Source organism: Aythya marila (assembly GCF_965140915.1).
Source record: "Aythya marila genome assembly, chromosome: 17".
NCBI lineage: Eukaryota > Metazoa > Chordata > Aves > Anseriformes > Anatidae > Aythya > Aythya marila.
Genome location: NC_139058.1, coordinates 5,553,245 through 5,578,921, shown reverse-complemented (window position 1 = coordinate 5,578,921; position 25,677 = coordinate 5,553,245). Strand labels below are relative to the sequence as shown.

Below are 25,677 nucleotides of genomic sequence, written 5' to 3'. Positions count from 1 at the left end.
GTTCTCAGCACACTGAAAGCACTTACACAGCTCGGGCCTGTCACAACAACCTGGGCTTCAGCCCATGAGAGTTGTCTGCTTTCTTCCAGCCTTGTTCAAAGAACAGGGGCTTAAATCAGGGGCTTTCAAACCACTCATTTACTTTTTTTCACGCAGGGCTGTGCTGGTTCATGGCCCTCCATCATTTCACAGCAGTGAAAGGGCAGTGAAACATCTGTGAGGACTCGAGGGTGGGCACCTCTCATCCTGAGCCTGCTGCTGCAGGACACGGAGCCCACGCCTCTCCCTCCTTCCTACATTTTCCCTAATTTCCTATATTTTCCCTAATAAGTAGCACTTTCAGCAGTGGATGAGACAGAACGGATTACAGCCAGCGCTAATGCAAGAAGCTTTATTGTGTTTGTAAATACGTGCCAGACAGGAGTAAAACATTTGCTCCAAGAACGTTAAAGAGGACTTTAAAACATTGTGCTTGATTTTGAGCAAAGAACAACTCCAGCTTTCAGCGGCCCAGCTGTGCTTTTATAGAGCTGCTTAAGAGGAGCTGTTTAAGCTTTCCTGGGGTAATTTCAGCCCATAACGGAGTGCTGCTTTACTACGAGGCCTGTCTGCAGCGCTGATGGCTTCACGCTATGCTGAGCAGGTGATAGAGATTTGCAGCTTCTTAGAAGCCAGCACCAAGGCTGAATGCAGTATTAGGAAGGGGAAAACTGCATCGTACCAGACTGGCAAGGAATAAATGAAGCTATTAGTCCGGAGAACAGTAGCTATAAAAGAAAAGAGAGTTAGTTATCCCAGCAGGTAATTTCCCTTGACAGGGAATTACATTCAGCAGCTTCTCAGAAATCCACTTTCTCCCGCGCCTTGTTGATCTGAGGTTGGGGCAGTGCTGATGCGCAGAGGAAAACCTCGTCCCCGCAGCATTTAGGACTTCACCCGATTTGCATAATGGTGACAGCCATTGCTACACTTCTGGAACAGCCTGGCACAACCCTGTTGGGCAGCAGCAGGGAACCGTCCAGCCCTGGAGTCCCCACACCCTCTGCGTAAAACGAGGCAGCAACCAACCTAGGTGCCTCCAATGCTACTGCGGTGCTGGGAAGGAGGAGGACAGCACTGGAGTGACCCTGGACCAGGAGCTGTAACACCACACAGCCCTGGGGTAGTTTATTCAGCCCGTGGATGACCACAGGCAGCTTCATCACCAGAAAAAACACAGCACGGTGGTGGGGAGGGGGTTTCTGGATCACACTAACCAAGCAAAAATAAAATGGTTTATCTGGAAGTTTGTCTCCACGAGATGAGCATGCTTCAAAAAGACACATGCTCTGTGACAAGAGCGATTGGAGCAGCTTTCCACTAGCTGCTGGGATTCCAGGCTTGCCTAGGCAGTGTAGCAGCCAATGCCTCGGCATCTGAGCACCTTACCGAGAGGTTACAGAGCCAACTGAGGGACTTGCCGGTCTCCCTGCGCAGGGGGCAACTCCATCACAAAAGAGAGTCCTCAGGGAAAGCCCTTTCAGCAACTAGAAAGCACTATTTACTAACGGCTCCCAGCCTTCCAAACAGCAAACAGTCGAGCGGGGCAGTTCTGCTCCACGGAGCGTGACAAGCAGTTATCAGGAGGCAGCTCCCCGGGGACTCTGACCCTGCTATCTTCAACTCCCATTTCCACGCTGCTGGTAGCTGACACAGGATGCCGTGATCCTGATTTTCAAGCACCTCGAGTCTCAGCGGCCAGAGCTCATTTAACTGAACCAACACGAAGCCGCAAGTGAATTCCACCGCCCGCAGAGGCAGCGCAGTAGCGACGTTCCTTAAGGACCGATACAGTTCGTGAGAGCCTAAAACACCAACTACGAGATTTAAATCATTTATTTGCGTGTTCTGTTTTCACACACCTCACTCGAGGGACAGGAATTTATGAGAGAGCCTTATTCACCTGAACTCCCGGGTGTCAGCAACGGCAAGAGCCCGAGCGCTTTCCTGCCAGCCTTCATGCTTTACTGCAGGATAAGGCATTTCAGGGGAGCTGTACGGGCTGCTCCGGGGAAGCCTTGCCACAAACCACAGAGCTGCCCTTTGGGCAGCCAGCCACGTGGCCTGGAAGCCCCCTCGGGTTGCAGCGAGGGCGGGAGGAGCCAGTATGAAAATAAACCTCTGCGAATTATAAATAGTACAAAAGGAAACCAACGGCGGCTGGTGCAGCCTGCCCCACGCAGCAGGGTGCAGCCCGCTGTCACGCACCCCCCTCCACAGACCAGAAATCAGCCACAGGGTGTGCCTGGGGGTGGGCAGCTCCTCTCCAAGACGTGCAGCCCTCCCACGGGGTGTGCAATTCCGCATCGAGCTGAAGTGCCAGGTATTGGACCACGACATCCAGTCCCCTGAGCTAAGGGAGGGCCAGGGGAACGGAGCACAACTGCCTCCAAACCAGAGGACTGGGGATGATGCAACACCTGGGGAAGTCCTTCAGGAAGGAATCATGCCTTTATTCCGCTTTCTGTCAGCCATGACTCGCCGATTGTGATTAGCTCTTGTGCTTTTATTTGCTTCCTTCTTCCTTCGTTCCTGCACCGTTTCCCGGTTCTGCCCGTGCCCCTTCACGTTCCCGACAACAGCAGAGCTGTCGTGCTTGTGCCTGCAGTGCACGGGGAGAAGGACGTCACAACAAGCACACTGCATACATAAAGAATGAAATGCACCATTTAAGAACAGACCTGGGAGCGAGGAGCTGCGCCGTCAGCCCCCGAGCCGTGGCTCACCTCAGCTCTGCAGGGTTTCTGCAGTGGCCGAGTCTCAGCGTCAGCCACGCAGTGACTCCACCCTTTTATGCTCTGAGGTTGTCAGTGATTACACTGCCCTGAAATCCCTGCGGGAGCTGTTCAGGCTCCGGGAAGCCGTGCTTTCCAAGATCCAATCTTGCACGGGGTTATGCCAATTACGTTTAAGGGATGTGCCACCCCATTTGATGAGATAGCACAACCAGCAGGGAAGTAAAAGCTGGGCAAGGACGTTACCACCAGCATGGTGGTGACCCTGAAGACAGGAATGCTAAGGAACAGGTACGGCTCCTCAACCACTCAAGTCAGCAGCAAGATATTCACTAACGCCAGCAGAGCTGTGGTTTCACACCCCCCAGAGGGAGATGTTGACTTACCCCCCCTTCCTGGCAAGAAAAGCCAACCGCCTGGCTTCAGCTCTCTCCCGCAGCACGGCTGGGTCCTGCACGAAGTGGTCCTACCGTGGGGAGGAAGGAAAGAGGTCAGTGCTGGGGTAAACTCACCAGCATCACTCTCAGAGCGAGAGCAGGAGCAGTTCTGTCAGACCACGGAACAGGGAATTCATTATTCATTATATGGCAGAACCCACAGGGCTGCTGTCAGTGACACTAAACACAAAACCTGGCAGAAAACCTCAGACTTCTTCCCACATCCTACCTCTGCCAGCAACACCACTAACACCCCCATCTCCAGGATATCCACGACAACAGAGCCTCAGTGACCCTGACACCATTCTGCTGGCATCGTCTGTCTACAGAATAAAGGAGATTAAACCTCTCCACGGAGTAAGTGTCATCACTCCAGTAAGGCTAGCCTAGGAAGCTGTAGATAGCTGTACTCAGGGGACATTTCACAGTCCAGCACACCACAGAAGTAGCCTCTCTGGAAAGCAGCTCAGTCTCCGTGCTAACATTAAAAGATTCCCTCTCTGAAAGAGGAAATCAATTCCCATCATCTCTGGCAAGCATTAACAGGTGAAGCTGGTAAGACGTACGATGAACCTTAATGCAATTCCAACAGCAAGCTAAATGTCACCTTTGGTCTTTCCTTTTCAGCTTCTTCCTCTTCCTCTTCATCCTCTTCCTCATCTTCCTGTCCTTCCTCCTGTCCTTTTGGTCTCAAGACTTGAGGAGTTGTGAATGGCCTGAGAATTAAGACACAAACAGCAAACAATGAAGAGAGCACAGCCACGAGTGTTTTGCTGAACAGCACAGCACGCCCTTTCCATTTCACAGCATTGCTTTCAAAAACACGATACACAAGTTTCATGGACTTGCCTCTTTTTCTGGAGAAAAAAAGATTCAGTAGCTAATATTTACTATGGGCAATTAACACACACAAAATATTTATTTTTTTTTAAATAAATCCTGAAACCTTACAAGGAATTTCTCCAGGGAAATGACTGCTTCCTTTGGGAGAAGGGGCACCAGGCACCCCACCAGGCATTAGTAAGGAGCAGTGGACTTGTACTTTGCTTTAGCTCACCGTTTAGGGAGCATCTATTGTAGCAAGGCAAACCCTCACACCTCAAGCTCAAACAGCCAGAAACACGTTAATGCTCAGAAAGCTTTGTGCTCTGAAACCACTAGGGCTGGCTGGTGGTTATCCAGAGCCCCAGTTCCACTGCTGTGCCCCAGTTTCACACAGGGGGAAATGCTTGGAGAGATCCATCAGGCTTTATGAATCACCCTGAACATGCAAAGCAGCACAAAGGGCCTGCAGGGGGGTGAGTGGAAATCCAGCACGTGCCTATAGCTCTTCTTTGATGTGTGTGGCTTTATTTTTATTTATTTAAATTCTATTGGGATTCAAATCCACCATTCCACTGCCAAGAAATAAACGTAGAACTAAATGAGTCTCTGTTCCTTCAAACCTATAGCTCTAATTTTCAGCAATAACATCCAATAATTGTTCCTGCTGCCTCTCTAGAAGCAGAGAGCACTGAGCACCTGAAAGACAGGAGAAAACTTGAGGACCACACCGTTAAAGGCAAACCACAAAAAGGATGTGAATTGGTTTCAACCTGCTTTAGGAGAAAAAAAAAAAAAGCAAAAGGAACCAAATCGCCTGCCAGATGCATTTTGGTTTTAGGCTGGAAATAGAGACATACTCATAACACACCAAAATTCAAAAGGTCACCTTCAGAAACGTTAAACCAGCTTGTAAAACGTCTTTTCTACCTCTAGCTCGTATTTCTAAAACAAATATTCTATAAGACCCATGCCAAACTAACCCTTTGCTCACTAAAAGCTGATTGCCTCCAGCTGCCAGGCGCTGTGCAGAGAGCTGTGCAGTCTGTCGCAGGCTGAATTCCAGGAGGCAGCATGAGAAGCCAGAGGGGACTGGCACAGAGTAAAACTCCACTTGTACCATTTCCGAAATTTCAAGCTTTTGCTTTGCTAACCAGCCATTTTACTTTACACTGCCCAGCTACACTCAGTCATCATCCCAGAGAGCCCATTTCCCCCCTGCTGCAGGGCAGTTATCCTATAAACAGAAGCACTGCTGAGTGCAGGTTCCAACACAATGTCAAAGTCCCCTCTTAGATCTGGATGCAGAGCAGAGGTGATGGCCAAATCCTGCAGACACAGGATGTGGGAGCTTGGTGACTTCCTGCGTGCACGCCACAGAACAGCTCCCTACCAACAGGGGAGAAGGAGACACCCAATATCCCTACACATGACAGAGAAAGCACCAGCAACAAAAAAAGGAAATTCCCATTTATTTTGCACACACTGAAGCCCCAGCACCTACCTCCTGCTGATCAGTTCATCATCCGAGTCAGCATCATTCGCCCCCACTTGGTTTCCATCGTAAGTGTCATCGTACTCGTCCTCATAGTCCTCCCTGTAGAGCTGAGCTTCCCCTGGCTGCACAGGAACCTCTTCCACGACCACGCTGTACTGGCTGTAGCGCTCCTTCTGCTCAGCGATCAGGCGCTTGTCGTTCAGCAAACTCCTGGTCGTCTCCTTCTCCCTGCTGCACTCCACAGCGTGGAAAGGAAGGGGCAGACAAAAAGGCAGCGTCAAGATCTCTGTAAGTTACTTTTTCTCCTGCTATTAAGTAGAAGCTGAAGCAATACGAGACCCATCCCGAACTTCACAAGCACCACTTCAGCCTTTCTATTCCCTCTCTGATTTGTACCGGGAATGGTTGGGCTTCTAAAGTCAGCCACTCCTGGCTTGGAACAAAGTCATTTTTAAACAGAAGCCCAGCAGGATTGCACAGTAGATAAGAACAGGAATTGGAGACTGCCACTGTCAGCTGGGACAGAAAGGAAGGTTTAACAGAAAGCCAAGTGCAATTATACTCGAGCTGAATTTTGGCCAAGACGTAAATAACGGGAACAGTCTGCCATTCAAAATTCACAGGAATCTTGAATGGCAGACTGTTAGGGTTAGGACACAGCCCCGCGAGGCCCAGAGTGCCCTCTAACACCACGCTGCAGTACTGTCTCACTGCAGCAGCATGCCTAGCTACACACTGCAGACCAGGGCTGCAAGGCCATACCTGTTCCCATAGCCTAGAACCTCAGCTTACAAAATATGAGTTGCAAAATATGAACGTAGATGGGAAGACCCCCCCAAAAATACCTGTGCAGCAAGTAAGGATTAGCACAACTAAGAGAAAAACAAAACACTGGATCTGTGCTGCTGATCTAACATATCAAGGCACTGCATGTACAATTTTTTGAACGTTTAGAAGGCAAATAAGCAGTAGTCATTTTAAAGAATTAAAGACCAAGAAACAGAAGTTTTGGCAGAAATATTGAAGAACAGCCACTGAGATGCTACGTCTCAAGCTGCACAAGGAAGCTCTTTGAAGTCCTGTTTTTCAGACCAACCATGCACACAATTATAGCAAAGCAATAGGAAATCCACGTTCAAGTATTCACAGGACAGTTTGCAGCCCCCAAAGTTTAGGAGGAACATGCATCAGTGATCTATTTGGCATCTGGATATTACCAAAGAAAGAATCTTTCCAAAGCAAACCTTTTGTGAATCAAGAATGGGTAGACCTGTGTGATATTCTAGCAAGAACTGGGGAAGTGATCCAAGAAGCCTGATTTTTCTGAAGAACCTCAAGATATAGTAACGTTATAGATATATTGCCTCCCTTCTCTTCCATGACTCATTGTTAAATGCCTGAAATTTAACTGCAAAATGCCCTACAGAGCATGTGGTTAGTTCACACATACCTAGGCGGGGATAACATCTCGTGTTGGTATTCAGCATGAGACCGAACTAAACATTCAATAATTGTTTCCTGCTGAGCTGGTCTGATGACTGCAGCAAAGCTGCAATGAAATGGTTCAGGCAGCAATTCCAGGAAAAACAGTGGGAAATTTTTTTCTGGTGTTCGAGACATGCTCTGACTTCAAGAGACAGATTCACCTGGTGATTACAGCTGGACATACAGAAACAGCCGTGATCACCCCTCCAGATCAGCAAAGCATCACGTAGACACTATTACATTCATTTCCTCATGCCTGTTCTTCTCCTCATCCTGGTGTGGCTTTCTCCTTTATTAACAGTCCCTGCCCCAAACTGCTCACACTTATCCACACAGCAGCTAGCGCAACGGGGCCCATCCTGCTCTGGCTCTTTAAGCATTGTTGCAACACCATGCGTAGCAGCAGTGGCACTCTGAACAGAAGCAGAATTTGGAGAGGAAAGGGTTTTAAGGAGAACAATACGGATAGATAAATACAATCAGAGTTGTGCGCAGGTCTCAAACTGGGTTGGGAAAACTCTATTACCCAGACCCCTGGGTTTCTTGCTTGTAGAACAAAGACGACTACTGAAAAAGTTGCACTTTCAGTGCTGAAAGGACACACTCCTCGTATTTATGGAGTTTTGAATGTTAAATCCCAGTGAGCAAGGTACCAGAGCTTACTCTTTGATTTAGAAAGATACAGTCAGCTTTAGGTGTAGGGCACACATTGCTGATCTCAGCTAGTTACCTTCAGGTTTTAAGAACCATTCGAAGCATAAATAATGAGGAGTCTGGAGTCCTGTGCAGAGTTCTCTCTGTTTAAGAATGGCTTTGAAATGAAGACATTGCCTGAGGGATGCCAGGCGATGCCAGGAACAGCAGCAGTAAGAGGTCACGTAACAGTATGGCAGAAGAGATGTCAGCTTTCTCAAGGGGTAGTGTTACCCCTGGAGAGAAGACACGGCCTCCTTGGCAGCAGCCAGAGGGCAGTGCCATGGGAACAGGGTCCCACGACCCAGCTGAGGGATGACTTACAACTTAGGAAGCTCTGCGAGTGATCTGCAGAGGGAGCTCCCCGCTGGGTTATTCCACAGACAGGGTGCACGGTGCTGAACCTGACCCAGGGAGTGCTCTCGGCAGCCACACACATGGAATAAAAGCCCAAGCACACCAGTGCACGACACTCCTACAGACGAGGTGTCTGCCTGCACTCCGAGCTGGCCAACACAATGCGGAGGGAAAGACAATATTGTGCCTGGGAATTCTGAGCTATGGGCATTTCTGAAGTCTTTACCTTGTTCAGAGGAAAAAAATGTTTCCTTGCCTAGTCACTGTAGCACTGCTGCTGAAGAACTGTTTGACTGGACTTTGGGACAAAAGCGGTTTTCTCCTGATATTTGATAGAGCTTTGTAACCAAAACATTAAATGGGAGCTCCCAGGGTCACGCGGCTCAGCCTGCAGCCACTCTTATTTAGATTCCTTGTTCATACATACCAACATAAAGATCATATTTAACTGATTAGAGGAAAAAGAGTTCAAAAAGAATCTGAAACAAATCAAGCGTATTATTGAGATACGGCTGACACTAGCAGGAGCCAAGAGGAAATCGGCAGGGAGTGTGGCACAGAACAAAATGCCAAACCAGGCAAAAAGTGAGGTAAATGCCTCTCTGCGGGGCTTAGAGCAGCAGGAACAAAGGGAGTCTAACCCCCCAGCGTTATCAGATTTGGAAGTGGATGGATATTGGAACTTCACTTGTATCTAAAACAAACCGTTGTGTTATCTCTGAGTCACAACCTCAGGCTAGTAGAGATGGTTGCTTTTCAGGTTTGTTCTTCAGTGCAGGTTTAACATTAAGACAAAAAGAACACAACATTACAAATGAGCTTGGCAGAGCAATTGCCAGCAGCGTACAGAGGAAAGGCAATTAGGAAAAACACTGAACTGAAATCAACCCCTGGTAGTATTCAATTTTACTTTCCCAGAGAAAAAGAGCAAAGAAGTGGGAAACATTTTTGATAAGCCTTAGCCCTGCCAACAACTTCCTGCAGAAACAAATCTGTAGGTTCATTCCTCCTGACAGACGGGGTTAATTAAAAATGCACAGTACTCACCGCTTGCCTTTTTGTATCCGAGAAACGTCCACTGAATCCCTACTGGAAATATCAAACTCATCGTTCTGGAAAACATTATGGCGGGAACTGAGTAGAGGTGTAGGGTCTGGCTTTGGCTGTCTGTAAAATAAATTAAAAGAGAGAGTACAAACAGAGGTGAAGACGAGGAAAACCAACTCCTCTCCTTCCTAAGACCTTGATTTATCCTCTATCATTCTCACAGGCATCCACTGCATGCCATGATCCTCACTGTGCTGCTGGCTGACTGGGACACAGACTGTAATCCCTTCGTTTCACTGCTGCAGTATGGTATGTGCACAACCACTACATGGCACTGGTTTCGGATAAAAGCCACCGTTTTTGAAAGTTACCTTTGTGGGGAAACCAAAAGCAATTTACAGAAAGCAAAAAGGAAATTATTTTGCTCATTAAAGGATAAGTTGAACTGTTCAAGAGCATGGATTACCTACAAGACTGGTCTCAAAACAGCGATTCAGTAAAGTCAAACGCTAAATATGATGAATTACACAGTGGCAAACATCGCAATAGTTTCCTGCTGCTGAATTTGGGATATTTATCTCTCTGTGGCTCTGTTTTAATTTTGTCTCAGAGTTCCAGGTTACGTTTGTTCAGTTTGTAAGTCAAAAAACCATTGTCTTTACATTCATTGTGTTGGTGCTGCTAGCTCAGCTGGGCATCCCAAAATGCTGCTGTGTTCACTTCCAAAATCAGCAGTGATCAGAACTGTACATTTGCTACGGAACTGACAGTTTTGTTTCAAAATGCAGAAGGCAAGAAAAAACATCCAGCTATATCTTCTGTAACTGCAAGCTTTGCAGTACTAGCAGAAAAAAAAAGAACCTTCCAAAAACCCACCCCATGTCATTTGTGCCAGAGTCAGCAGATCCAACTCTAAGAGCATGAAGATTGTTGCAGAACTCAGATTTTTTTACGTCACTTTTTTGATAAAGACGCTTTCCTTTTTTAATGCAACAATGAGGCAGTCTGCCTATTCCTCCATGAAATGCGAGCAAACAGCACATTCACATCCTGACACTTAGTCAGAAACTGCTGTTGCAGCACAAACACATGCTAGCAGCTGCAGACAACTAAAACAACTCAATTCCACTGCCAGTTACAAACCCTACAATCTCATGTACAACCCAGAGAAGCAAGCAAAAGCCTGGCAAGTTTGGAAATGGCAATTGAGATCCATTTTTATCTACCCTTTGACAATCTCCCTGGTTTAGCCTCATCCACAGAGCAGTAGCCTTTCAACCACTGTTTTGCCCTGCAGACCTCTGTTAGTTCCTTTGAACATGCCCTTTTCTGCAGGAGTACTAGCACCTGAACACCTATAACCTTGTCCTCTACAGCAAAATAACTTTTGGAGACAACAGCATACTACTGCTCAGCCCAGGCTAAGCCAATGTCCCTAGAATGGAATTTTAATATTTGAGAGTTTAATGGACAAGTATTTTCATCTCCCACCATAAAACATGACCCAGCATCTGCTGTACTGAAATGCTGAACAGTGAATGTTCCCATCTTGTGTAAGGACACAAGGGTAGGAAGTCAATGGCACGTGGCAAGGAAAAGCTCTCTCTGCTGCTACCTACCCCAAGAAAATACAACTCCTTAGAACTTTTCTGCTACAGGTCTCTAACCTTCAAAAGGAAGGCTATTAAATAATAACCACAGCGTAAAATCAAAAGGCACTAAAACAGCACCAAAGTCCTGTCCCACACCTTCGCATCGTTCGGTCCAACTTCTCCAAAGATGGCACCAGCTTATCTTCAAGTATGTTGTTGATCACCTGCTCTGCATTGTAACCATACTCTTCCAGGCAGGCCAGGATGAAGCCCTCACCAAGGTCTGGCAGCAGGTCTTTCACTTGAGAGATCAGGGAGTCCAGTTCCACCCCTGACACCTTGGTAACGGGGGCAGCAGCTGCACCGGCACACTACATAAACCAAACAGAATAGGTGGCATTACTGGAAAGCAGCAGCAGCTGGGGCAAGGTAGGCACACGTTAAAAAAGAGAGAGGAGCAGTCTTGGTTATCAGGATTTAAACAAAGAATTCAAAGACTGAAGTCAAAAGAAGAGAAAGCAGCTAAGTTGCTAATACTATACAAAGTCTATGATGGAGTTGGGCACACGACCACTTCTGTCTGTCCCTGAGTCAGCAAGAACACTCTGGTAAATCCTTTCCTCGGATAACATACAAAATACGCATTTTAAAAATGTGCATAAGATCTGCAATGATGAAACGTGGTATTTGACAAAAAAAAAAAAAAAAAAAAAACACACAGCAACAGGAAACCCAGGCCAATGGGATTTCAAAGAAATTTAAAGATAAAGGCAGGATTCAGGTGTAGTTGTACTTGGTCTGCCCCAAAATTTAGCAAAGGTAAGAAATAGGATTAGATTCCATGCAACCCCAAAAGCTGAGCAAACCAATCCTCTCTTCACAGACAAAGTGAGGACAGAGAGGTGCTCTACCCACCTCATCCTCTGAGGCATACGCAGCCCCAAGCTTTTCTCTGTCCTCAGCAGTGCTCTCCACCACTGCTGATGCTCCATTAGATGCTGCTGGTGATGTTGGATCCTTAGTGACTTGTGCTTTTTTCCTGTCCACACCTTCCCAAGCACTTTCCACTGCTTGGAGGATATAGGCTGTCCTGGTTTCATCTCTAAGAGGACAGCATTAAGGAAGTTTCTCACGTTCTAGATGCTCATATTCAGACCTCACCTTGAAGTAGCTATGCATTTTTCAGTAACTCCCAAGCCCGTGCCTACGTGGAGTTGAACCTGGTGACCTCCAGAGGTCCCTTCCAACATCCACCATTCTGTGATACTGTGATTCTTCCCTCTCTTTTTTTAAGAGAAGGTTTTTCAATCCTTTGTTGCTGGTCATTCAGCTTAACCAGAGGCAGCAATAGCGGAAATGCCACTGCCATGGAAGAATCTAAGAGTGTCCAGGTTTGCAAAACATGGTGAGAGCAAAGGATACAGCGTGGAGGATGCCTGCTGAAGCAGACTGACATCATCTTCAACGGGAAACAGCTCATCATAGTCACGAAGAAATCTAAACATGCAGAGGCAAGTTTAATCAGCTGAACTAAAGAATTAATTAACTGCAGACCTGCCACATCCTGGCATCCCTGCTATGCCACTCTGGCCTCCTCACTGCTCAGGTAGCAAGAACGTGTACAGCCTCCCACCCGCTAGGGAATTCCAGCACGTGCTGCCCTGTCTGGTTTTGTTCCCACTACACTGCAGCAACACTTCCCAGTAACCCATCAGAGCCAGCTGTAACACTCCTTCCGATGCTCAGAGCCATGAGCCAGTGCTGCATTATAGAGAAAATACGGTTTATGATTTGAACGTGAGCAGAATGACAGCAGTGCCAGGAGGACAAGATCAAATTCCCTGTTCTGCCATTTACTTTGCACCTTCAGCATTAGCAGTTAATAACTTTCTGGTCTGATCACCCCAGCTGAAAAGCACAGATTAGTAATAACAGCCTAGCTTGTCAAGGTAGCTAATGACTAAATTGCTATCCTCCACTTTGAAAGTCAGGATTAAAGAGAGTGAAGAATAACATTCTTCAGCGTCACACAACATCCTCCTTGTCTTTACAATAAAGTCTGTACCGCAGTCGGAAATCCTCTCCCAGCAGCTCTCCCAGCTAGTTAGAGTGATTTCTAACTCCCAAATGCATCGTAACCCCTCATAATAATGTCTTGGGCAATTCTGGTGTAAAGAATGGAAGAAGAAGGCAAACTGACCCTCCCCTTGGGCCTTTTTTTAAGCCAGACTCACCTCCTTTCCTGAAGCACTGACGTGAAGATCTGTAGAAATTCTTCAATAAAAGGCTGAATATTCTCACAGCTGCATGAAACAATGGCACAGAGTGAAAAACTCAGCGGTAAGCCTACCACATTGCACAATCTCCACATTCTGCTCAAACTAGGAATGCTCATACATCAAGGCAAAATCCCATTTTAAAAGAGATTTCAGTTCACTTCTTGGCTTTCATTGATGCAAAGGGTCAATTAGAAACAAGCTTCTTTTATGGCTTCAGCAAACATTTCGGCCAGTTACATCTAAAGCATTATCACAGTTACAATTACAAGGCTCGACAGACTTCACAAATCATTGTTTGATGCCTCAGACCTGCAATAAGCAGAAAAGGGTGTGTAGCACTTTTGCAATTGCACTGTATTATATGTCTTGGGATTACACCAGTGAACCTCCCAGGAAATATGTGCTCGCTACGCAGGAACAGATGCCAAGCAAGCTCCTGCTGCAACCTTTCTGTTATAAAGCCTAAACCTTCCATTGCTGCTGATGCATCAAGCCTCGCAGCAGGACAGAACGCCCTTTGCATTGGGTCAGTATTAACTAGTAAGAAAAAGCAGAATGGGAGCCACGGAGGCCAGCAATCTATGAAACCTGTAAAGAGCACAAGCAAAGAGATCTCCCCAGTAGAGCACTGGGCTTGCGATCAAGATCCACGTTCTTGGTCCCCTCCCAAAATTTGCAGCATGGTTTTGGGTCATTTCAGTTCTTTCATTTATAAAATAAGGGTAGTTACACTTGCCTTCATTTTGAAATTACTCACACAGCTATAGCTAGGAAGTACTTATTAGTTAACTATTTGCAAAATAGGAAAAAAATCAAGTAGATGGCTAGTACTACGAAGCCCAAACACCAATACCTGCTTTCTAAGATGGGCTGCAGACACACTTGGTTTATGAGGATGTGAAAAGCTTCCATCACTTTCTTTCTGGAATGTGAAATTCTCCTCCACAAATCAGCAAAAACACTTCAGAGAGAGTAAAGAACACATTGTTGGTGTCAGCACAAGAAATCCGAATCTTTAACCTTCCTCCAGAGTTATCCCTCTAGAGGAGGGATTTCATTAGCTGAATCATTTATTTGCTGCAAGGACCAGAGATTAGAGTCATTCCATACTCACTACAAAAAATCCATGCTCTAAATAAAGTTGGTCTCAATCGCCAATTGTCCTGACAGCCAGGCTCATGATATATCAACTGTATCAGCACAGCCTGTGCTTTGAAATGCAATGAGACCAGTCTACACAAAGAGATATCATTCCCATTTTCACACTTTGTTACAACTCGGATGCATCTCCCATCAAGTTTCTTCTTAGACAGCAGTGAAAGAATCATTAGTCACCCCACTGCCCAGGAAAATTTGGAATTAGAAGAGCTGCCTCTTCAGAGCTCTTTGAAGCAGCATAAAAAAAAAAAGAGAGAGAGAGGAAGACTTTGCAGAGGTGGGCAAAGCAGCATGAAGTATATTTTTAACTAAGCCCTGAGAGAGTCTTACTGAAAAGAAAAGGCAAGTCTTCGCAGACATTTTCACCTGTTATCCTCATAATGCCTCTTCTTAATTGCAGACTCCAGCTCAGGAATTGCCAATTCATAAAACGATGCTAATCTGTAGAAAGAGGCAACAAAACGTAACTATCAGCTGAGGTTTCCAAAATCATTTGCAACACTAAAAAACAAATCAAACGCTTAATTTCACTCCTCACTAGCAGCCCTCATTGGCATTACCCATTTCGCCATTTGTTTCCTGAAACACAAGTAAGCAAATACACAATAGACAAAGAGCAGCAGCCTGAGGAAACGATCAACGTATCTTTAAAAATAAAGGCAAAGAAACGCATTTGAAAAGCATCCTGCTACTAAATAGAAAAACCAATCTGCTCAGCTGAGAAAAATCTCAAGCACAAATTCACAGTCTGCAAAGAGCTGAGTCTGTCCCAAGACAACCCCTCCCACCCCAATATTCTTGTGGCCCTACCTAAAAACTGGTTATGAAACAGGGTGCGATTTCCAACAAAGTTTTATTGGTCTTGCTATTTGTCTCTGCTGTGAGTGAGCATTCAGATGAAGGTATCCAACATGCAGAAAGCTTAAGAGGATGTTTCAGTAGGATGGACAGAGAGGAAACAAAGGTTTATCTGGTCTGGTTTCATGGTTTGTGTCAGGCAGCCCACCCAGACCCTTTTCTTCAGGGACAGAGCATCAAGAGATGTGGAGAAGCGTGTCCTCACAGAATAATAACCAGTGCTGCTTCCTGAGTGGCTGGGTGTTACAAAATAAAAGGTTTACAGCATTTTGCGCAAAAGCCAAGCCTGCTGAGCAGATGAGCAGGGCCTCCATGGGAACATTACATCCACGTTTCATATTAGGTGCCAAACACATTAAATGAATATCCTTGAGGCAAATGCAGCAGAAGCTGGTTGATACTTTTAGTTATGGAGATAAATTAGCACGTGCCAACAATTCAGGCCCAGACTGGCTCCAAACATATGACACGCAGATCAGTTTCCCCTCCCCATACTCCAAAGACCTGGTGACTAGTCCATATTGAGAAGTAATGAAAATGTTGCTGCTGTCCCACTGCAGAGATCAAGAGTATTTTAGCACATCTCTGACATCAACAGCGGAATAAAAAGCAAAAGGCTTTCCTCCTCTGAGTAACCAAGCGTGGAAGCAGCACTGCTTGCCAACTCAGCCACCAACAGCCCACCAATCTGCTCTCCTTTCAATAACTGACTCGACAACAACATCAGAGGATAGAAGCCTACACACCCTGGAGCAGCATTACTCAACCTGCGGTCCATAAACCACTGACAGCTGCAAGACTTCAGAGGTTTGCAACAGGATTGGAAGCAAAAGTAAAAAGAAAAAGTGTTCGTTCACACAAGTAAGCAAAACAAGGGAATTAAGTGGAATAAATTAGCATTTCAGTTGGTCCTAAACAAAGTGATGGGAATCCACCAGGTGATCGGGGGACTTAAAACACCCGGAGCAAGCTGGGAAAGTGTCACTCAAGGACTCGCAGCCTCTGTGGGAACACTCTGCTGTCTGGTCCTTGTGACCATCCTGACTCACCGTCGCTGCAAACCAGAGCTGGGCAGGGAATTAGCTGTCAGCCCAGCTGTGACAGTGCTGGCTCGTCACCCTCTCCAAGGCACTCAGCTTTTGCCAAAGCTCAGTGATATTCTCTAGCATAAAACTTAGGCATAACAACAACAAAAAAAAGTTTCTTTTCAGACCTGGATGGACTGTTGTTACTCCAAAAGCCTTTCTACTTCCCATGTTTCAGGTCCTATGGCAGGAAACCATTTTCATACGCAGAGCTTTTCTGCTTGTCTCCCCCCCCTATCCTTTCCTTTCAAAGGCACCCTGAGTTTTGAAATTGTCATGGTTGCCTGACCCTAGGATCACTCATGGATACGATGAAGGTGAACATTTAACAGAAATTCTAGGCACCCCTATAATATTTTGTGTTATCTACCTAGAGCCTGTGTATTCCCACAGGTCTGAACCTAGCAGTCTTTAGTTGCATTTAATCTGTACACTCTTGTCAATAAAGGCACTGGGACAGGATACTGCTGCACATTCAGTATTTTTACTTCACCAAAATAAGCTCTGTCTGCAGCCCAAGATGTACCTGTAGCAAAACTCGTGTTTTTGAAAGGTCTGGCAAGCCAACGGGAAGACATCAAGAAACGCCCAGAGTGTTGTGCAAGTGTCACACAAGTACAGCACAATATCCTTCAGCTCCTGAGAGAGAAAGAACAATTATAGAGAGAAAAAGCACACAAGGCTTCCTAAAAACACAGTATAACCCATTCCAACCGGGACACATCATGCTCAGACCAAGTCTTTTTCTTGATTGCAGGAAGAGAGCCTGCTATCAACCATAAGCACTTTGTTATTGGGTCTGTAGGCACAGAGACAACACCTCTACTACAACTTCTGTCCTTTAAAGATCTACAGTGCAATCCTGACTGCTCACTCTTATTAAAGATTCTGTTAAATCACACGAATCCTCGTCACTTCCTGTTCTGGACAGTGGCTTTGCCCTTTATATATCCTCCACATGCATTATTTTTCCCCATCTAGCTGAAAACACCGCAAAGCAATATTACAGGAACACAAGAGGTGATTTCAGTGGTCCAATTCAGTGCAAGATGTGTTCCTAGGATAGCTGTAACAACCCCCACATTACAGACCATATGACCTGTGTCAGCACCCAGTACACAAAAAAAAAAAACAAAACACAACACTATTAATTAACTAGAGTTAAGGTATACTGTTGCTAAACAAACATTTCTGAAGAAAAGACCAATTCTGATCCCTACCAGGATCACTTAGAGATTTGTCAGATGCTGTTACACTGCTTATAAGCTGGTTAAGTGAAAAAAAAAAAAAGCCACATTTAAAAAGAACTCATGATACGATGGATATGCTTGAAACGCATGATCAAAGCAACAAACTCATGGTGGAAAGGCTTTCTCATCAAGTCATATGACAAGCAGAGAAACAATGACACACTGACATGCTGTACGAGCTACATGGGAACAGAATGACCCTCTGTGGTCTCAGTGCTTCACAGACTGTTCAGTCTGCAGGACCACAAACAGTAAAGGGCACAGAGCAACAGTTCACCTGGAGGGGCATGTTCCCGGGAGTCACATTTACTCTTTCTTCCAATTTCTGGGGCTCAGCAGAGGCTCCTTCACATTGCAAGCCACACTTATGCAAAATGTTGTTGAACACCTAGAACAAGAGAGCAGAAAGGTGTTAAAAAGGACTGGGGAAAGCAGTGGGACATGCCTTACCTTATTAACCACCACTTCTGCCATCATCTATACAATATGTGACTTTCCACACAGCACAGAGCTGTGTATAACGAAAGCTGCAACAGATTCTTGCAGGCTGCAGCAGGAGGGGCCACACCACTTCTGAAATTCCACGGGAGTTGCAAGCAATTCAACTGCAGCTCTACATGTTGGTGGTGCTGAGACAGGGACTGTAGCTAACCCAAATCCTCAGCTATGTGAGAAAAATCAACCAGCAAGGTCTGCTAAGACCAACACTGTGAAGTCACCCGGAACGGGACTAGCCCGTCTTGCAAGGGAGCAGTGGGACAACTTGGAAGCTACCACCACCTCCTGCTCCTGAGCTAGTGTCAGAGGCATTCCTGCTCTCTCCTCTGAGGTTAGCAGGACAGATTTTGTGGCTCTCGTTTATAAATGAAGACTCTGTGAGAAAGCTGACGGAATTAGGTTCAGGATTTCTAACAATCTCTGGTGTAGGACCAATTTAAAAGCAACTCTTCCAATCTCAACCATTCTGTGATTCAGTGAACTCTTCTTCATTGGTACCTTTGGAGACTTGTCAAAGCCTCCTCCCAGAAGTGAAAGGGTGGCTAAAAGTACTTGAATTACATACTTGGGGTTAATACTACAATTCCACTGGGCACATACTCTCCTAAAACCCGCACAGGTATCAACTCCTTTCATTAAGGAGTGCAAGCACATCAGCAGTTTAATGGATTAGTAACGGCACACCTTTGAGCTGTCACATCCACACATCTGAGACGCACTTTTGTAAGGCAATCCCTTCCAAGAGATTTTTGTTTGCTCCTAGGAACTCACAGCATTAATGCTAACTCTATGTCAAACCTTAGCTACCTCTCACTGTGTTATTTTAAGTTTTAATGCTTCCCCATTCGGGGGAGACAGGAAGATCAGTTATTTACTGTTTGAAAAGCCTAACAAAAATTCCTTGAGATTAACTGCCAAGAGAAGGCCTGGAGCTGAAGGAGGGTAACAGGAATTAGTGATCAAGTTATGGTTTCCAGTAAAGGTTCAAATATTATTTGAAGCACTTGAGCATAAATGAGATAACAAATACAAATGAGAGCTAGAACAAATACATTCTGCTTGCTTGTGACCACATTCACTCCCTTCCCCCCGTCCCCAAAACTATGCCACTGTGCTCAGCCCTGGGCTGAGCAAAGAAGCAGTACCTGGAGAATAGTGGGCAGGGTTTCATCTAGGTCACCGAAGTAACTTGGCTGCTGAGTGAAGATATTTTCTGAGAAGAGAGGGTGAAGGAGATGACTTCCCATTAGTTCAGAGAGTCATGCCAACAAGCAAATTTACACCAGAAGACAGACTTTTACTACTGACACCCCTCGTCCCATCCAGATGTGGCTAACTCCCATTTAGGACTTGGGCAGAGATTCACTTCTCGTCTCATGCACAGCGCCCGCTCCTACAAAGCTGTCCCGTCAGCTCCTCAGTGAGACTGGAGGGCTGCTAACAAAAATATGCGCAGCAGAGCAGAGCAAAGGAGATGTCAGAAGATTCACGCCTCAGGCGGAATCGATGAATAATGCAAATACTATCGTTAAACATTCCTAGCTCCTTTGTTTAACAAATGGAGTTGACTTTTAATTACTGATAACAGTTCAGCATACACTGGAAAATGTTCTGTAGAATATTTCTTAAGGGTAATGAGGCTTTAGTAATACCTGCTATTATATTACCAGGACTTCATTACCTTTACAAAATACCCGACTGAGTAATGGCACACCATAAATCCTGACCAAGGAAGTACAGAGGCTGCCTCTTTTCCTGTGAATTACTGTTCAGACTACGAAAATTAACAGAGTTCTCCAGCAAGGACAGAGCACGGTAAGAGTTATGAGACAGATTTCAAAAAAATTTATTCCTGGAGAAGAACCTAAAGTTTATCAAGTTATGAATTGCACTGCAGAACTGCTCACGCCATTACTCTTGCCAATATAAAGCAAATAATCAGGTGAACAAATCATTGGTCACTTAACATGCAGCATTACTGCGTCGCACCCCAGAGGGTACGTAAAATTCAAATGAGGTTTCACACACTTGAGTCTTCTGAAGGATATTTTAATACCCAGATAATTTATATTGCACATCTGAAAGAGAACTATCTATCTTGTCATGCTTCCTTCCCACCTCTGAGGCTTGACAGCTAAATTTAGAGTGAAAATTAGTGAAAAAGGACAAAGGGATTCAAAAACTCTAAGCTTCTAAGCTTTTCTGGTCTGGAAATTTGGCTGTGTCACATGATCTCTAGTGCTTCTCGTGCTAGTTTACTTGGAAACAAGACAGAAATAGCCACCAAAGAAAGGAAAATATTTCATGGCATGAACAGCAGGCAAATTGGGCTAGCATTTAGGAACAAAGACTCACTTAATCCAAGGTTAGGTACGCTTCCACCTGTTGCTCAGGTGGATGTTAAAGATCACAAGTAGCTCTCTTGGGAAGAGAGCATGGGACAAACCCAGAAGCTAAACCAACACGCACTCTCTTCTTTACCAGATTCTAGCGTCCAAGGCTGAGCTGTTGCTTAATATGCACTTGCTGCTGTGGGTGACTCTACAGATGCTGAGATATCTCAGGATAAGCACAGCTTAAGCAATGCTCTGAAGTGCTTTGCAGTTTGAAAGCACTACATAAATCAATGCCTGCATTGAAATTTCAAGTTCTCCCACTTCATCCACCAGTAAGCTGCACAGCCACACTATCAGATTTTGCAGAGTATTCACAGTCCCCTCACGCTGCGGCTAAGAACAACTATGTATTCTAGTTGTTTTCAGAGCAGTGACATTAGTATAAAACCTCATTTGTTGCCTGCCATTCTAGGCAAGCAAAAGCCTAAACGCAACGAGCCATTCCTTGGTTTCAACTAACCGATCATCTTCTGGAGCAGGGGACCATTTCCCTTTCCAAAGAGCACGCAGAGATCCAGAATCTTAGGGATGTCGAACAGGAAGTTGTTGTAAATAATTTCTCCAAAGACTGAGGGAGTGATGAAGTGATCCTACAAAGAAAAAAAAGTCACATAAAGGATACTCTATATGTTACTTTACAAATGTCATTATAACACCGTAGCTCTTGTTAAAACATCTCTAAGATGTGCATTGAAGGCTCTGCTTCACTGGAGGCAGCAACTCTGTTTGCACCAGTTTCTGCAGACCTTTCTATCCCCACATTCCCAGCTGCCTGTCACTGCCACCACACCATGCCGCTGGCCTTGCACCTCTGCTTACACAGCTAAGCTGTGCCCTGAACTGAAGCAATCGACCTAGAAATTAAAACAAAAGGCAATTGGTTTATGGTTGGTTCAGTTCTCAGTCTTATCTCACTACATGGCCAAATAAACAGATGGGCTGACACAAAAAAGGCTCTGCTCAGGAGTAGGAATAAGTAGCCAGGCATGGGAAGAGCTTAACTGGCATGGACACTGAAAAAATCCACGTGAAATCCCAGCCTGAGGTTATTGGTATCCTGGAAAAGAAGAACCGAGGCAACAAAGATGACTGCACCAGTGACAAGAAGTAGGAAGGAAACTTAGGAACTGCAGCTCTGTAACCTGACTGCTAAAATCTGTGTCCAATACAAGACTCACCGCACTCAAGGAATTTCTTTTCAAATTCTAGATGACAAAAATTCCATTGTCTGTGACACTGGAAAGCAAGCGAGCTAAAACGCAATTTTGGAGTCAGTGATTTTCAGAAGACAGATTTGCCTGGGATGGCAAACGTTTTCCATCACAGAGAAAGGCAGCGTGCACATTTTCCCTGCCAGAGCAGAAGGCCTGGGCTTTATGCTGGCTAGGTTCAGTTTCTAGAACTGCTGCAGACTGCCTGCATGACAACAGACCATTCATTCTCTTCAAACTACTCAGCTATGAAATGGTTTCAGATGCTTGTCTGCCTCATTGGGGTGGTAAGATTTAATCAGATCCCGGAATGAAAGACACCATAGAGGTGTCGAGTATTTTTGCTGAGGCGGTGCCAGCTGCAGGCTCCAGCATTCCTTTCACCTGCTCCCTCCCTGCTCCGACTCCCACCCCAAACCCTTTCCTCCGTGTCCCAATGTCACCATGGCGATAATCACACGAATCACCGCACCGCCAAGCAACACCAAGTGAGCCAAGGAAGATATCAAGGGAGTAATTGCCACAACACAAGGTGCCTCATCCTGCCCAAAGGCTTGTGAAAATTCCACGGCCGCTCATGGGAGCCGCACTCACACAATTAGGGATGAGTACGCCTCCCCATTATGATGCCAAGAAAACAGTAATTTGGAGCAATTTCTGTGTGCGTCCAAAACACGGAGAAAGTTGAAGCAGAGCCGAGCGTTAGCACAGATGACGTGACACTGCACGGCACAGGGGAACCAAGGCAGTGAATACTCAGCCACCGGCAGCCTGCAAAGCCTGTATGCCATGCAGCCACAAAGGCCAGCTTGCTCTTTCTTCTCTCACCCCAACGTATCACAGCACCACAGGGCGCTAACCTGCTATTAGAGAGTTGTTTGCCTGGATCTCCTTCCTAAGAAATCATCACATAGTTCAGATGCCTCAGCTCTGAGTGGTTATCACCTCCACACAGAGCAGCAGGCTGATAAAAATAGACAGGGAGAGGAATGCAGCTAGGACATGCAAATAAGAATCACAATTAATTTCTCCAGTTGCCTTTTTTCCTAAGCTACACAGCCTGGAGTGCCTGTCAGGCAAGGAAACGTTTACCTTGGACTCCTTGTGAGTGGACATTCTCAGGAAAGTCAGGAAGACGCTCCGATGGAGGCGTTTCTGCATGTTGTTCACCTCTGGATGGCAATCCAACAACACATCAAACTTGCGAGGAGCATGGCTCAGGTAGGAATCCAGACACTTCTGAAGTGTCTCATCAAATATCACCTTGCACAGCAGAAGGCGGGGGGGAAAGGAGGGAACGGCACAGTCAGAGGTTGCACTCACGGGCAGCCCAGTTAAACCGAGAAGCCAAAACACTTCAGATTCACCCACCCATGAAACACAATCAAACTCTTCAAATCAACAGTGAAGAACCTGCAGGGAAATGCTACTTTATCTGCAACCTAAGGTGCAGTAACTAAAATGCTTGATAAAGGACATACCGAGGATACAAAAGTCTTTATGAAGATGATTTAAAATCCGTGCCTTTTGCCAGCCCTAGACCATTCACACTTTTCCTCCAGCATCCACGAACAATTATTACCTGGCACCAAAATTTATCATGAGGCAAAGCCAGGAGCCAGTCCAGGTCATCTGCAATGAATTTCGCTCGCTCCAGGAATTCTTCCACTAAGGCAGGATCTCTGACAACAGGTGGCGGTCTGTATAGCACAAAAGACCGATCTGCTTTTATTTCTGGGTGCTGCAGAAAGCCAAAACACGGTATTAAAACCACGGAACGAGCGACGGGAATGCCCAGTTACCATCTGCGCTGCTCGCTGAGTTTTTGGAAACTGCCACAAAAGCCCCACTTGGATATAATTTGTCACTCAGTTCTCTGACAACTTGCAATTTTCTGATTTTTAAAGACAGCAGATCAGCAGCTTTGTGTCCTTCCTTTTCGGCGATGCTTTCAGACCTCTGCAATTCAGCAGATGATGCTCCTTGCACTCTATTAACTGAAAACCTTGCAAAGCAGCCCTCCCACACCTCCAAAATAAACAGCAGCAGCTTAATGTCATGCCTTTGAAATGCTGTCTGTCCCCTCTCTGTTTCCTCCAAGCTACTTCTCGCACGATGTTCCACAAAGTCACCCCAATATGACCACTGTATACAAAGAAGAAACTTCCTCTTCCCCTTCCTGAGGGAAACTTCCTCCACATTTCTGGAAGAAAAGGCCAGCTGTGGATGTCATTTTGTGCATGATTTTGGATGTTCCTACTTAACAGCACGGGCAGGCCACTCTCGTGCTGGGCACAAGCATGAGGCAGAGACTTCCAGTTCCACCCTGCGGTTCCAACCCAAAGCCAGAGGGCGGGAGAACTCGGTAAGCACAGAGTTCTCCTGGCTCTGAGCTACGCTGCACGCAGCCTGCAAAAGCTCCCAGAGCGTTCTCTCCTCTGCAGCAGCTTCCAGTGCTCACCAGGCTGCCCCTTGAAAGGATGAGGAGTTTGAGGACAACACCATTTATTGCCGATGTTGAACACAGCTGAGAATTTTTGTTTAGATGGTGGTTAAATGAAAACTCACTACCTGAACGTAGTAAAACAGTGTCTTGAACTGGAAAGCTGTCCAAATTTCCCCATAACCCAGGCCAAAGACCAGTTTTACTGAGGTCTCAATATATGACAGCCATTTGTTCAAGGCCTTGTTTGGCTTTCAGGAAAAACACAGCTCACCAGTGCCGGTAACGTTCTCAGCTTCCCCGTCTTGGGATCCTTTTCTGTCAGCTGGAGTTCATCCAGGGGCAGGGCTGGCATCGTGCTGACTTCCTCCTGACCACAGCAAACAGAAAAACAAAAGCAGCACAGGATGCGTGTTATAAGCTCAGTCAACCAAAGAGGTCACAGCCCCCCCACCCCGTAACACACACGGCGGCTGGAAATACGCCCGCACAGAGCAATTTTCAAACCACCCTAATACCAAACCTTTAAGGAACACCCAGGAGCCAGCTGCACATGCCTCAGAGGAAACATGTAACACGGTGCTGTGCTTCCATCCCTAGCAGGGAGGCCACACGCATCCCCGGGGACAACAACAAGCTGGTTTAAGGGAGCTTCACCTTTAAACTTCGCTCCTGAAGAGCTGTGCTGAACTGCCTGCCTGGCAGGCTGTTTTAACGCCTGGAGCCTGTCTCACGAACTGGAGAGGCAACCAAAAGACAGAACTGCCTACAGCCTACCAAAAGGAAAGTTCTGGTTCCTGCGTGGCAGATTCCCTCTGTACTCAGCCACATCAGGGACATTGCGCGAGCTCAGAAGACACAGCCTCCCTTCCCCTGCCAGTGTCCTGCGTGTGCTCAGAGATCCACCTTTCAGCTGTCAACAGCATTTGTAGGCAGTGTTTTGATCAGTGCCCCAAAAGTGCTTTGATCAGTGTTTTGATTAGTGCTCTGAAACTGTCTCTAAGTCGAAGCTTAATTATCGGAAAGAGATCTGGTGTGCCTTTTTAAAAAGCTTCAGATAATAATAAAAATTGGGAATTGCCGGTTAACAAAGCTTCCCATCTCCTCCGTGCCACACAAGGGTGATGCCTGTGAAGTGGCACTAAAACGTTATGCAGCTGTCATGATCCCACACCACGAGTGTCCTGATGTGAGCACTCAGCTCCGTTCCCCCAGCCCGGGACAAGAGGTGTCTGCACCGAGCGGCGCTGAGCCTGGAGCAACTTTTTCACTCCCAGAGAACGGATTTACACCACCTCACACTTCAGGGCCCGACGTTTTCGTGAGAAAACTGAAACGAAAACACCCGAGACCGGCACGGCTTGGAAAAGCAGTGAGAACCCTTTATGCGGCTGGTGTAATTTTGGGGTGAACACCCCAAATGGCAGAAGCGAGGGCTGGCAGCACGGAGCGCACCCCCCCCGCCCCTCCCCCACCCCCCTGAGGCACCTCAGGGCCCGTCCCGCGCTGCCCCCACGGAGGCTCGGGCCCGGCCTGGAAGGCCCCGAGCGCGGGGAGCCCTCCCCGGGAGCCCAACACACGGCCCTGCGGCTCCCCGGAGCGGCACCCACTGGGCTCCACCGCCCGGGGCGCCCCCCGACACCCCCGGTCCCAGCCCCCGGGCCCGGCCCCGGTCCCCGCCCCGTCACCGTGCGGCCGCGGGCAGCCGGCGCCGCGCTTCCGGGATCTCCGCGGCTCTTCCGGTGGCGGCCGGAAGTCCGTGGAGGGGAGGCCTCCACAAGGCGAAGGGGTGGG

The 25,677-nt window shown here is 46.6% G+C and overlaps 1 protein-coding gene across 1 annotated transcript; it reads right to left on the bottom strand.

Annotated features, from left to right (window-relative positions):
- Positions 1 to 6: 6 nt before the first annotated feature.
- Positions 7 to 25,677, bottom strand: ASCC2 (activating signal cointegrator 1 complex subunit 2). Its single transcript, XM_082774144.1, has 19 exons — positions 25,572 to 25,677; positions 24,158 to 24,253; positions 23,023 to 23,181; positions 22,533 to 22,703; positions 20,690 to 20,819; positions 18,979 to 19,046; positions 17,613 to 17,723; positions 16,612 to 16,724; positions 14,509 to 14,583; positions 13,838 to 13,945; positions 12,940 to 13,008; positions 12,128 to 12,202; positions 11,621 to 11,807; positions 10,862 to 11,076; positions 9,114 to 9,233; positions 5,538 to 5,762; positions 3,819 to 3,927; positions 3,161 to 3,240; positions 7 to 2,641 (listed from the first exon to the last, which is right to left on the bottom strand). The coding sequence occupies exons 2-19, from the start codon at positions 24,236 to 24,238 to the stop codon at positions 2,473 to 2,475; spliced, it is 2,265 nt and encodes a 754-aa protein (XP_082630270.1). The 5' UTR covers positions 24,239 to 24,253; positions 25,572 to 25,677; the 3' UTR covers positions 7 to 2,472.